Source organism: Cavia porcellus, unplaced genomic scaffold (assembly GCF_034190915.1).
Source record: "Cavia porcellus strain 051 isolate PalLab524CR breed Dunkin Hartley unplaced genomic scaffold, mCavPor4.1 scaffold_17, whole genome shotgun sequence".
NCBI lineage: Eukaryota > Metazoa > Chordata > Mammalia > Rodentia > Caviidae > Cavia > Cavia porcellus.
In genome coordinates this window covers 70,806,267-70,819,174 of record NW_026947500.1, presented here as the reverse complement: position 1 = coordinate 70,819,174, position 12,908 = coordinate 70,806,267, and the positions used below count along the sequence as shown (strand labels likewise).

The window sequence follows — 12,908 nt, the reverse complement described above, 5'->3', positions numbered from 1 at the left end:
GGATTCCAATGCCAACTTCCAGGTATGTGAAATTCTGTCCACCACCTTAATACTCCCCCCTCGGGGCCCCCACATTCTTATCCAGTCTCTGCTGCAGCTCTCCCAGCTCCCCTCTCTAACTGCTTCCCAGCAACTGCAGAGGAATTTTGGTGGTGGTGGTGGTACTGAGCACTGAACACACTGTGCTACCTTCCCTGGCCCATTTTATTATTTTGACACAGGGTCTCACTATGTTGCGCAGGCGAGACTTGAACTGGAGATCTTCCTGCCTTAGCCTCCTCCTGGAGTGCCGGCAGCGCAGTATGCAGCAGGCATGTGACACCATGTCGGGTCAGGGTGGGGTTTTGGGGAGGTGTACTGGGAATCGAACTCAGGACCTCGCACTTGTTAGGCAGGTGCTGTGCTGCTGAGCTGTATCTCCCGCCCCAAGAGTGGGTTTCCAAACCAAACATTGCCTTTCAACTCAAGGTCCAGTTAGGTCCTGAATATGGCCCTCAGTGGCCCACTATTATATCACTAAATTACCCAGGTTGGGCTTGAATTTGTAATCTGGTCTGTCTCCGACAGTGCTATGATTACAGCAGAATCACAGGCTTGTACCACCACCTCTCGTTTGAATTTGAAAGTTTTTAACGATCCAAGAAAGTCCTGGAGTTTGAGTAGAACATTTTTACACACCCCTCCCCGCCATTCAGCCCTAAGCCTATGAGCTCCTACTGCTCCGCGGTGGGATATTTGAAAGAACAATATCCGCCCACCTGTAATCCCAGCCCTGGAGAGGCTGAAGCAGGAGGGTTGCTGTAAATTCGAGGCCAGCCTGGGCTACATGAGGATACGCTGTCTCAAAAAATAAAAACATTGTCGAGGTGGGAGAGACGATCCTCGATGGTCTTTGAGCGGGTAGCAATAAGACAGGAACTGGAAGAAAAGACAACATGGCACGCCTGTAATCCCAGCACGCGGGAGGCTGAGGCAGGAGGATCACAAGTTTGAGGACAGCCTAGTCTCCATAGTGAGTGCAAGGCCAGCCTGAACTACATACGAAGAAAGAAAAAGACAGAGAGAAAGAGAGAGAGATACAAAGACAGAGACAGAGGATGATGTCCAAAGCGACGCTCGAACAGCCACTCCTGGGGAATATAACCAGACACAGCAGCCAGGAGCTCTGGAAAGTTACAAGCGCTCTGCTCGCCGCGCAGGCGCACTGCGTCTCCAGCGCCGGCTCCTAATTTAAATACCACTGGGCGCGGGAGGAGGCGGGGCCTATTCGCCTGGTTGTCTTGGCTACGGCTGGGCGGGGCCTGAGTGGAAGCGCGCTCTCCACTTCCGCCAGGAGCCGGAAGCCACTGTCTCCCGGGTGCACTGGCCTTTGCAGCGAGGGAAAACGAGTGCAGGTGAGGGTTTTCACGGTGGGGCTTTGGGGCCGGACGAGGCTGGGCGCCCTTTTGCTCGGGGTCACACCAGGATCCCGAAACGGGCTTCAGGAGCCCCTGGTGTGCGTGCCACCGGACGATATGAATCCCCCCGACCCCAGCGTACCAAGCGGGGCAGCTCGGCCCGGTTCCTGCGGGGGGCGATCAGGAGGCGACACCGAAGCCCCGATGATCCGGGGGCCACGGCCCATTCATCATCTCTGGGGTCCCGGCCGTTGGGGGGGGATTCAACTCTCTTCCACTACCACGCCAACGTGCTTGGACTGGCACGAGCCAGACCCTGATCCTAGGATGGCGTGGAGGATCTGTGATCGCTAGGTGCCGTGAGGTTCTGGGGTCCATCTGTAACCCAAGCCGGGAAATCGTTTATTCATTCAACAAGTGGTTGCTTCGTGCTTGATGTCTGCCAGACATCAAGGGTCTGGCCAGGTGACCAGAGTTGGGAAGGTCACTCTGCTGCCTAGCAGGTCACAGCATTGGGCTGCAGCCCAGGCTACACCTTAGTGCTTCCCCAGCCTTCAGGGTCTTGGGGCTGGTGCTTTCTTCTGTGCATCTCAGAGCCTTCGCTCGACTGTCCCTTGAGCCGAGTCCTGGCTCAGCTCCGATTAATAGGGGGAGCTCACACAGAGAGCTTTAGTAGTTTACAGCCAGGTCTCACCCCAGCCACTCAGAACCTGAGGGCATTGTGTTATCCGATCTGGGATTCTGGTATGTTGCTACACACCTGTCATCCTAGCACTCAGGAGGCTGAGGCAGGAGGATCTCTGAGTTTGAGGCCAGCCTGGGCTACATGGTAGATTCAAGTTCAGCCTGGAATACATAACAAACCTCTGACTTTTGCCCTGCCCCGTGCCCCAGATTCTTCCACTCGAAGCCATGGGACGCAGGAAGTCGAAACGGAAGCCACCCCCCAAGAAGAAGATGACGGGCACCCTGGAGACCCAGTTTACCTGCCCTTTCTGTAATCACGAGAAGTCCTGTGATGTGAAGATGTGAGTAGGGCAGGGCATTGTGCCTCGCGGCCCCGAGCTTCTCCCTGACCCCCTTCTCTGCCAGGCTCCCAGTCTGCCCCGGACTCTCAGCTGGTGAGGTGCTCACCTGCAGGCTGAAGGGTCACCGTCCACCTCGTCTTGTTTCAGGGACCGTGCCCGCAACACCGGAGTCATTTCCTGTACTGTGTGCCTAGAGGAATTCCAGACGCCTATCACTTGTATCCTTGGATAATCGGGCTTCTTAGTGGGATGGGAGAGCAGGTCTGGTGGTCAGGGCTGGCCTGGTCAAGAGGAGGGGGCTGGACACCATATTGTATGCTTTGGTACAGTCACGTGCCTGTCAAGGGAGGGGTCCAGTTGCCACCAATCACCCTTGACTTCAGCGCCTCAGATCTCTCAGAACCCGTGGATGTGTACAGCGATTGGATAGACGCCTGCGAGGCAGCCAATCAGTAGCGACGCCGAGGACCCGCCCCCTGGCAGCCCCGCCTGCCGTGGACCCGCCCACTGGGCACCAGCAGAGACATTCCAGGGGTCGGGGGTGGGTCCAGGGCTGTCTTGGCCCGTGTGTCTTCGTGGTGGGTGTGAGTGAGCAGCGTGAGCCTGTGTGTCTCTAGGCTTCGGGAGCAGTTGAGGGGTTGTCAGGCCTGAGGGCCCTGCTGGGGCTCTCTTGATCCCAGAAACCTCTGGGCTGCTCCCTCCGCCTCCCCTGGCTTTGGGCCTCAGTTTCCCGGAGGGGCATTTTCCTGACACCCAGGCAGGAGACAGATGTGGAACTTCTCCAGCGGCGACAGCAGTCTGCCCCTGTGGCTTGGAGTCGATACCCTCAGTGCCCTGCTCCCTTGGCAGAGCGAGCCAGCCCCCCCGCACTAACTGAAAGGCCGGTCCATCCTCCAAGGCTTTTGCAGAGGAGGCAGGCAGGACTGGTTCGGGGAAGCTGTCGGTCACGAGCCCCTCAATAAAATAGCCAACGCAGATTCCTGGCTGTGCCGAGTTCCTGGGTGATTTCGGGGTGAGGGGAGGTGATCCTGGAGAGGGCGGTGGGGGGTTGCTGCCCCGATGGGCCACCCCAAACCACACCGAGCTCTCAGGACTTGTCACCCCAGAAGATACTGCCAGGGACACCCAAAGTTCACAGAAGAGGAAGCAGCAGAGAGGCATGGCAGGAATTTGAACCCAGGACGCTGGCTCTGCAGCCCACAAGCCACTTCCTTAAAAGTCCAGGGTCCGGGCTGAAGGGACAGACAGCTCGCTGACCATCCTGGGGGCTGTGGGAGGGAGCATGGCAGCCAGCTCGTCGTCCAAGGCGGGAGGTGCCAGCAGGATACACATGGCTGATGTGAACAGCTGGGGGTCCCAAGGGTGACGGTTCTGACCCTGGGCACCTGGACAGGTCTAGTGTCTCCACTTAGCCCAGGAGTGCAGAGGGAAGGCACAGAAGCCTTCCAGGCCAGGGCTGAGGCCAGAGGAGCAGATGCCATGTGCCAGTGGCTGAGGAAGAGGTCAAGTGGCCCTGGTGGCCCTGACCACCTGGCTGTGCCGCTGGCCTGTCACACTACCTATGCACAGGCCCTCCCTGGTGGTCCTGGCTCCTCTCCTGACCCCCAGAGGACCTGCAGCTTGACAGGCAGGCCCCTGGGCTGGGGTGCCTGCTCCTCCGACAGCCGCCCATCCCTTCTGACAAGCCGAGTGCTAATATGGTGCTGTTTTCCCGAGGAAAGGGCTCCAGGCCAGCGCGAGTCCTCCCGGCATAGGGGCGCACACTGCCAAGAGAGGCTGGAGTCCGCTTTACGAGGCCCCAGGGGCTGTGTGCGTCTGCATGTGGGGTTTCTGGTGTCTGACCCCGCGGGTCCCGCATTCCAGCCTCCTCCACCCCATCCCGGGGATGGGCCGGAGTGGAGTGGCTGCAGACAGCTTGATCCCTCCTGTGCCTGCATCCCCTCCCTGGAGTTCTGATGGCTGGTGGCTTCCGTGTGGGATGGCTGGGGCCTTTTCACTGGGAAAACGGATCCACTCTGGAGCATAAGAAATTGGGCACCCTGACCACAGTAGGGCAAATGCAGGACACAGGCCAGGGACACAATGTGTCTTCAACTGCTATCTGACCGGTTATCTCCCGGCCTGAAGGCCAAGCCTCCCGGCTTCCCCGTCCCTCCTGCCCCTGGCTGAAGGGTTGCCCTGATCACAATGGCCCCAGGACTCTTATAAGATAGTTATCCTCGGAGAAAGGCCTAGGGAAGGGACCCCACCTGCCTTAGGCCACCAAGCACAAGCCCAGCAAGTGATGGCCCCAGGGCCTTTGCACAAGCTCTGCAACTGCTTACCACTGAGCTGCACCCCCAAGCCAGTATATGCCTTTTGCACATTGTAGGTGCTAATGGTATGTGTGTACACAGTTGTACGTGAGATGCTTGGGGCGTACATGTGTGCATTTCACGTGAGCACGTAGAGTGCATGGCCCTTATCTGGCCAAGTGGCTGTGAAGTCCATGCATGACTTTTTTTATTTTTTCTTGAGATAGAGTCTCATGATATACTCCAAGCTGGCCTAGAACTTGGCAACTTCCCTCCTGAATGCTGGGATGACGGTTTCTGTCGCCACACCAGACCCACGTGTGTATCCTGGGACTCACGTGTGAACTCTTGGGCAGCAGGGATTGGTTTGATGGGGACAGTTTTCCATGGCCGAGGGTTGGGGGATGGTGCAGGTTTGGGGGTGCTATAGATTCCTGACACACACACTTCCCAGGAAGATCTGCGCTCTGTGAGGAAGAAGACAGAGGCCCCGCTGATGTGACAAGTGTTGGAGCTCAGGCAAGATGAGAGGAGCCAGACAGCTGCCTGCCGCCTCCTGCTGTGTGGCCCCTTCCTGACAGTTTGGGGGGGCCCTGGCAGGGCGAATCCACGCGGGACTGTTTGAACGAGAGCCTCCCTAGCGCCAGAACCCGCGTCCCTGAGGGCTCCGGTGATTTGACAGCCATTTATTGTGCTCCAGTGACATAGAAAAAGAAAGTGCTCGCGTTACAAACGCCGCTGTCACGCCACCTGCGCCAGCCGCCAGGCGCTGCAAACCAAACCGCGTGTGTCCGCTGCGTCTCGGGGCATGCAGTTCGCTCCCGCCGGGGAGGGGGCCGAGGCCGGGCCAAGCCTGGGCTCTGGGGGCTTTGCTTGAAAGAGGGAGGGGCTCCTAGTCCTGGGGTACCCACTTGTGAGGGAGCAGGGCAGCTCCGTAGCTTTACTTGGTGCATCCTTTGGGTGCTGTCAAGGACACCCCAGCTCTGTTGTGTGGACCCTGCAGCGCTACGAGGCGAGGGCCCGCTTCCCTGCACACACAGGCTGCTGTCCCCAGACTGTGACCCTGTAGGCAGGTGCCAGGGGCTGGGGATGTCATGCAGGGGCGGGGGGCGGCTGGGCCGGGGCCAGCCTAGAGCAGCAGCGGTGCGGGCCAGGGCCTAGGCAGAGTTGTAGTAGTTGTGCGGGTGGTGGTTGTGCACCGGCTCGCCCAGCTCGGGGTACTCGGGCGTCAGGCAGTACTTGGGGTCGTAGACCTGGCGCGGCAGCCCGTACACCGTCATGCCCCGCTGCGAGGCACCCTTGTTACTGCCCATCTGCAGGCTGACGTTCAGCATGTCGCAGTGCTCCATGCCCAGGCTGGGCTCAAAGATCTGCCGCTTGGTCCCGGGTGCCGTCATGCCAGCCTGCAGAGGAGGACGGGGACGGGAGGTCGGCCCGCAGGACAGGGGTGGGGAGGGCCCGGGCCTGGCGGCACACCCTGCGCTCCCGCTCACCTGGCTGGCCCCTTTGTTGGTGCCCATCTGCAGGCTGATGGTGGCCTGGTCCAGCGGCTGGTCTGTGCCCAGCTTGGGGTCATAGAGGTGCCGCCGGGTACCGTAGGCTGTCATGCCCTGCTGGCTGGCAAACTTGTTGGTGCCCATCTAGGAAGGCAGAGGGACAATCACCCCGAGAATCAGAGTCTCCCCAGAGGCCACGAGACATGGCGGGTGTCACAGCATGACACTGCTGCCATCTTCAGGGACAGGCTGGAAGCTGAGGCTCCGAGGAACGTAACTCACCGGGGACTGGCACAGGGAAAGATTTGGTCAATGGAAAAATGCAGAAGGCCAGATGTGGTGGCACACACCTGTCATTCTAGCACTCAGGAGGCTGAGGCAGGAGGATCATCTCGAGTTCAAAACCAGCCTGAGAGCTGGGGATATAGTTCAATGGCGTAAATGCCTGCCTGGCAAATTCAAGAGCCTGAGTTCAAGTCTCAGTACCAAAAAAAAAAAAGTCACAACACCAGCCTGGTTTTATTCTGTTTGATTTATTATGTCTGATGGTACGGGCAGCTATTTTGAAGATAACAAGAGGCATTATAGTAGTCATTGTTGATTTCCTGTTATTCTGTTTTAATGCCCTGTATCACTTTTGCTGTTTTGTTTTGATTGGCTTTATTCTGTTTCATTTTGTTTGGTTTTATTCTCTTTCTCCCTCTCTCTCTCTCTCCCTCTCTTGGTACTATGGATCGAACTCATGACCCCACGCCTGCAAGGCAAGTGCTTATGCCGATGAGCTAAATCCCCAGCCCTTGGTTTTATTCTCTTTAAAATAAAATTTAGCTGGGGGTTTAGCTCAGTGGTGTAAGGGCCTGCTTGGCAAACACAAGATTGTGAATTCAATCGCTGGTACCAAAAATAAATAAATAAAATAAAATTTAAAGCCAGGCATGGTGGTGGCACATGTCTATAATCCCAGCACTCTGGAGGCTGAGGCAGGAGGATCGTTGCAAGTTCAAGACCAGCCTGGGCTACAAAGTGAGCTCAAGACCAGCCTGAATTGCATAGTGAGAACTTGTCTCAAAAAAGACCAAAAAAATCTTTTAATTAAATTAAATTAAACTTAAGGTAATTAATTCATTTAAATTAAAAAAAAAAAACCAGCCTGAGCTACATAGTGAGTTCAAGGCCAGCCTGAATTACTTAGTGAGACTCTGAAAAAAAGGAAGGAAGGAAGGAAAAAAGAAAGAAAGAGAGAGAAAGAAGACAAAAGAAAAGAACAGAAAGAAAAGAAGAGCAAGAATGCCTAGCCTATAATTAACAACAAATACTCTGTCCTCACAGCATGCAGAGACCAAGCTGCCCTCCCATGATGCCCCAGGCAGGGCAGGGGCATCATGGGAAGGGGCATCATGGGAAGGGGCATCATGGGAAGGAGCATCATGGGAAGGGGCCTCATGGGAAGGGGCATCATGGGAAGGGGCATCATGGGAAGGGGCCTCATGGGAAGGGGCATCATGGGAAGGGGCATCATGGGAAGGGGCCTCATGAGAAGGGGCCTCATGGGAAGGGGCATCATGGGAAGGGGCATCATGGGAAGGGGCATCATGGGAAGGGGCAGGACCTGTAGCCCGATGATGTTCCGCCCTTCTCTCAGCTTCTCTGGCTCAAATTTCCTCTCCTGCTTCTCCGCGTACTTCACCCCGACATTCACCTTGTTGCCTTTCGTCTTGGCCTGGATGGGGTGAGGACAGGGGCCCAGAGGTCAGCACCCAGCCTGCTGCTTTGTCCCAGGTCCCCCCCCAGCGCCCACCCGGGTCCCCCGCTCACCATGCTGGCCAGGGCCAGGAGCGTGGACTGCACCTGGGTGTGGTTGGTGTTCTCGAACAGGTCATTGGCCTCGAAGATGTCGTGGGGCTTCACCCCGTACTTGGTGATGGCCTTGATGAAGTTGCCGATGTTCTCCAGCTGCGGGGAGCAGGGGCGTCAGGGCCGGGAGGCCGGGCACCGAGGGGCGCGGGGCTGAGGGCTTACCTGACCTCACCTGGTGCCAATTTTGGGTCGACTCGTTCACTTTCTTCACCGAGCCCGGCTGGAGCTTGTTGATGAATCTGTAAAGGGACAGGGACTGAGCTCTCCCAGGCAGCCCGGCTCCAACCGGCACCCGTGGGGCGCGGAGAAAACCTCCGGGAAGTCCCGTGTCGTGGCATCTTCTGCCACTTGTGGTGGTTTCCCTGCAGCTTGCTTGACTGCCGGAGGTTTTTGAAGTCTTGCTAAGCAGTCCAGCCCGGCCTTGAACTCACTGTGCAGCCCAGGCTGGCCTGGAGTTCACTGTGATCCTCCTGCCTCAGCCTCCCGAGTGCTGGCATGTCAGGTGTATGCCACCACCCCAGCGTCCTGGGCCCCCACTGTTGGCCACATCTCAGTGATGACCAATCGGGCTCCTCCCACTGGGGACTCGGATGGGGGTTTAAACCGCACACACCCCACCCGGACTCCTGGCGCCCCTCCCAGCCAAGCTCCCCCCCCCCCCCCCCCCGCCAGGTGCTCAGTCAAGGCCGACCCTCCCGGTCTCCCAGCTCTGTGCCAACTCCCTCGGCAAACCCTCTGCCTCGGCTTTCTGGACACCTCGGGGGCCACCCCTGTCCTGCTCGGGGCCACCACGGCGTCTCTCTGGCGGTGGCCACCCAGGGGCTCCTGGCTTCCATTTCATCTCCCTGGTGATCCTGCCTCATCTAGCAGACAGGAAAAGAACTTTAAAACTGTCAAGAAGGCCACATGGTGGTGCATGCCGTAATCCCAGCTACTAAGGAAGCTGAGGCAGGAGGATCGCAAGGTTGACGCCAGCCCAGGAACTTAGGGAGACCCTGTCTCAAAATAAATAAGAGGGAGGGGCTGGGAGTGTAGCCCAGCAGTACAGCTCTGCCTGGTGCTCCATCCCCATCATCCCCCACACACAAAATTGAAATTATTCTCCAATGCAGACCCCCACCTCTCCCCACCCAAGTGGCTTCCTTCAGAATAAAACCCAAACTCGATTTTTATTTGTCTTTTTGAGACAGGGTCTGTCTGTGCAGTTCAGGCTGGCTTGTGCTCACTTTGTAGCCCAGGCTGGTCTCCCACTTGCAATGATCCTCCTGCCTCAGCCTCCCAAGTGCTGGGATTTACTGGCATGCGCCACCGTGCCCAGGTTAAACCCTTTCACAGGGCTGGCCATCCTGCCTGGCTGGCCTGCAGTTAACTCCCTGACTTACCCTGTATCCCATCAGCCCGGTGCCAGCCTCAAGCTTTAGGCCTCAGGGCCTTTGCACTGGCTGTCTGTGCTGTCTACTGGCTTTTATCGCAGATCCCTACCCCACCCCCTTCCTGTAGTCCTCTGAGATTTGCTCCCTCCTCCCCCAGAGTCCTGGTGGAAAATGGTGTGATTACCTGACCCATTCTACCCGTCTCTCCCTCTGGGATCGGGGCTCCCTGACCTGGGCCTAGTACAGAGACCTGCACACAGCAGGAGCTCTGTAGGTGCTCCTGAGTCAATGGATGCGTGGATGACTCATTGGTTAGTTAACTCTACTCTTTTTCTTTTGTTTTCTTTTTTTCTTTTTTGAAACAACAAACAACACAAGCACTCCCAACTCCTCCCTCCCAGCACAGGTGAGGCTGGAATCTGAGACCCTCCTGCCTCAGCCTCCCAAAGTGCCAGGATGACAGGCGTGTACTACCCCACCCAGCTGAGCCTCAGTGTTCTTTGCCTGTTAAATGGGCGCGATATTTAAACAGTTTGGAGGTATGAGGGAGAAGGCATTGAAGCTGGCCAGGTTACGAGGCCTGTAGGGAGCCGAGGGAGCTGCATGGTGGTGGCGGCGTGGGGCCCAGGTGGCGGCCCCACTCACTCGCACAGGATGATGCCGTCCTTGAGTCCGTCCATGAAGTTGTTGCCGATTCTGCGGCCGGTCACACCCTCGATCCACTCGCGTAGCTCCTGCTCCCGCTGGTGGTCGTACTTCTGGGCCAGCTGCAGGTGGGGACACAGGGACAGGGGCCGTGAGGGTGCAGAGCCCAGGGAGCGGCTGTGGCCGCCGGGTTCCAGCTGAGGCTTCCCGGGCCTGATCTCCGCCTGTCCCATCCCAACTAAGGCAATGCTGTCCCGGCGTCCTGGGGGGCAGGGGCGGGGCTGAGGTGGCACCTGCCCAGGGGGCCATTCCGGGCATTCTGAGGTTTGGCACCAAGAACAGAACAGGGACAAGGGGGGGCTGAGAGCCGGATCCTCAGAGCTGGAGGGCGGCGCCTGGCCACCTGGGCCCCCCCCCCCAGCCTCCCCTCTGTACCCCCCAGCTGGAACAGGGGGTGCCTTGGACAGGGGGTGATAAAAGCTGTGACGGGGGAGCCCTTGGGTGCCGGCTGGCTGTGGCCACCACCAGGTGCTTACTGCACCCCCTGCACCCCGACTGGGTCTCTGGCTAGGAGTGGGGGCCTCGCCCTGTGCAGCCCACCCTTGCCTGTCTTTTTGTCATTGTTGGTGGTGGCGGTGTTTTGAGACGGGGTCTTGCTTTGAGGCTCAGGCTGGCCTCCAACGCCGGGTGGCCTCCTGCCTCAGCCTCCCCTGCACTAGGACGACGTCGAGTGCCACCACCGCGGCTCTCTGCATTTCTTTTCTTTTTTTGTGTTTGTTTTGTCTGCTGGAGACAAGGTCTCACTGCAGTTCAGGCCGGCCTCGAACTCCTGCGCGGCTGGGGCTGGTCTCAAACTCTAGGCAATCCTCCTGCCTCAGCCTTCTTTCCCTGCATTTCTGTTTGTCCTTCCTCGGCTCTGTCGCAGGGTCGCCTTCTCTCGGGGAGGCCGGTGCCAGGTGCCAGTCCGGGGGATGGCGGGGTTTATAACTTTGCATCGCAGCCCGGCAGGGCAATTTCTCACATCTGACTGCAGGGACCCTGGCTGCGCGGGGAGGGGGTGGGGCTCTGCCTGTGTGTCTGTCTGTCTGTGTGTCTGTCTCCCCCATGCCCTTCTCCCCTCCCAGCGGGTTCCCTGCGTCTCCCCTCTCCCATTCCCCTCTGCCTGCGCTGCCCCCCATCACCCCGTCGTCCTCCAGAATTCCGGATCGCTGGCACCCGGCCGCCCCGCTCCGGAGCAGGGGGAGGTGGGCAGGGGCAGCCCCTCACCTGCCCAGCCCCGCGGTCCCCTCCCCTCCCGCCAGCCCGACTTTATAAAGCAGACCAGCCCTTATATAGAGCAGCCGGCTCCGCAAGGCCGCCTTATAAGGCGCGGAGGCTCCGCGGGCGCCGGGGCCGGCGCTAGGGGGAGGGGGCGGCGCTGGGCCCGGACTCCCGCCTGACAGCCGCCCCCTCCGCGGGCCGAGGGGGTCCCCCGTCCAGGGTGCAGTCCCGGCCCCTCCCCCCCCGCCGCTTCTTCACTCTGCAACCTAAAAGCCGGCCGGCCTCAGTGTTCCTCTCTGTCAAATGGGGCCTGAGCTCCTCCACTGGGGAACCCCTTGAAAGAGTTCGGGGTGACAGGGGCTCCAAGTCCGCTCACCCGGAGAAACTGCTCCCCTCCTGGTGTGTGGGGGGGCAGTGAAAAGAGGGGGGCTCGGTGCAAGGCCCAGCCCCGCACCTGCCTTGCCCTGGACCCTAGCACCTCGCCTGGCCGTTCTGAGCCTCAGCCCAGCCACTCAGCAAAAAGATGGTCCCCAGTGTCTTCCAAACTCTGCGGTGAGGAGACCCCTGCCCAGAGTCCCTGAGACCCATTCCCCCTCCCCAACTGTCTCCCTCTTCCTTCTGATCCCCGAGTTTTTTTTTTTACCTCTCAGGAACCCCCAATCTCAAGGGCTCCCCAATTTCTTGGTGAGGTACAAGAACAATCAAGCCTTCCCCAGCGTCCCCAGCCATGAACTCACAGAGCTGTCAGAGGACTTTGATAACTCGGGGGTCTTTGTAAGGCAGTGATGTCTTTGTTTGCGGGTGGCTGGGTGCCCCCCTTCTGCCCCCCAAAAGCAGCTGAGAGCTCGGAGATGTTTCGGAGGGGGAGAAAGACAGCCCCTACCCAGGGGCCATCCTCCTCCACCAGCAGGTTGCAAGTCACATGTGACAGGCAGAAGGGGGTTCAGGGAACCCCAAGAGTGGGACTTCTGGCCGGGCAGGGGCTTACCTTGTTCTTGACCTCGGCTGACAGCCCGTAGGCGGGGCCCCGGTTGAAGTGGGCAGAGGACATGCTGACCGGTGGGCTCTGAGGGGCAGCGGGGTGTCGCTGAGGACCTAGGTGGCTGCAGCCCGGGCTCCGTCTGCACCCTCTTCCCGGCTCACACGTTTTTGAAGCTCCCGAGGCGCCCGGGTCTCTTCTAAGGCCGCCCCATTGGCCGCAGGGGCCTGCGAGGGGCGGGGCGCCCCACCTTAGCCACCCCCCTTCTCTCGTGATGTCAGGGCCTTGGTATTGGGAGCTGATGGTGTCAGAGTTTCCGCCTGGAGTCCGGGGCAGCGTGCGTTACTCTGGACGGGGGGCTTGATCGAGCCAGACACCAGCTTTCTCCCCCGGCCCCTCCCCCACGCTGCCCGGGGTCCCCGAGTCTCTTTATCTCCGAGGGCATCAGGCTCCCCTCCACTCTTGAGGCAGTGGAAGTTCGAGAAGCAGTATCCTAGGTTTAACTCCAGACATCGCCTTCTATACGTAGCCTTAGAGAAACCCCTTCTCCTGGCTGGGCTTCTGTCACCCCATCTGTAA

The 12,908-nt window shown here is 58.9% G+C and overlaps 2 protein-coding genes across 2 annotated transcripts; one reads left to right on the top strand and one right to left on the bottom strand.

Annotated features, from left to right (window-relative positions):
* The first annotated feature begins 1,240 nt into the window (after nucleotides 1–1,240).
* Elof1 (elongation factor 1) lies at nucleotides 1,241–3,402 on the top strand. The gene is made up of 4 exons (XM_003461248.5): nucleotides 1,241–1,394; nucleotides 2,292–2,425; nucleotides 2,573–2,643; nucleotides 2,817–3,402. The coding sequence occupies exons 2-4, from the start codon at nucleotides 2,310–2,312 to the stop codon at nucleotides 2,879–2,881; spliced, it is 252 nt and encodes an 83-aa protein (XP_003461296.1). The 5' UTR covers nucleotides 1,241–1,394; nucleotides 2,292–2,309; the 3' UTR covers nucleotides 2,882–3,402.
* A 1,988-nt stretch (nucleotides 3,403–5,390) lies between these two features.
* On the bottom strand, nucleotides 5,391–12,507 carry Cnn1 (calponin 1). The gene is made up of 7 exons (XM_063228723.1): nucleotides 12,339–12,507; nucleotides 10,091–10,212; nucleotides 8,245–8,311; nucleotides 8,031–8,168; nucleotides 7,825–7,935; nucleotides 6,213–6,359; nucleotides 5,391–6,122 (listed from the first exon to the last, which is right to left on the bottom strand). The coding sequence occupies exons 1-7, from the start codon at nucleotides 12,399–12,401 to the stop codon at nucleotides 5,877–5,879; spliced, it is 894 nt and encodes a 297-aa protein (XP_063084793.1). The 5' UTR covers nucleotides 12,402–12,507; the 3' UTR covers nucleotides 5,391–5,876.
* Nucleotides 12,508–12,908: the final 401 nt, after the last annotated feature.

What these genes read in the sequence shown, in the direction of transcription:
- Elof1 (XM_003461248.5), top strand. Translation starts at nt 2,310, where the DNA reads ATGGGACGCAGGAAGTCGAAACGGAAGCCACCCCCCAAGAAGAAGATG. An exon ending in AAGTCCTGTGATGTGAAGAT is followed by an intron (nt 2,426 to 2,572) that starts GTGAGTAGGGCA and finishes GTCTTGTTTCAG; the next exon opens with GGACCGTGCCCGCAACACCG. An exon ending in ATTCCAGACGCCTATCACTT is followed by an intron (nt 2,644 to 2,816) that starts GTATCCTTGGAT and finishes TCAGCGCCTCAG; the next exon opens with ATCTCTCAGAACCCGTGGAT.
- Cnn1 (XM_063228723.1), bottom strand. Translation starts at nt 12,401, where the DNA reads ATGTCCTCTGCCCACTTCAACCGGGGCCCCGCCTACGGGCTGTCAGCC. An exon ending in CAGCCGAGGTCAAGAACAAG is followed by an intron (nt 10,213 to 12,338) that starts GTAAGCCCCTGC and finishes CCCCACCTGCAG; the next exon opens with CTGGCCCAGAAGTACGACCA. An exon ending in CGACCCAAAATTGGCACCAG is followed by an intron (nt 8,169 to 8,244) that starts GTGAGGTCAGGT and finishes TGCTCCCCGCAG; the next exon opens with CTGGAGAACATCGGCAACTT.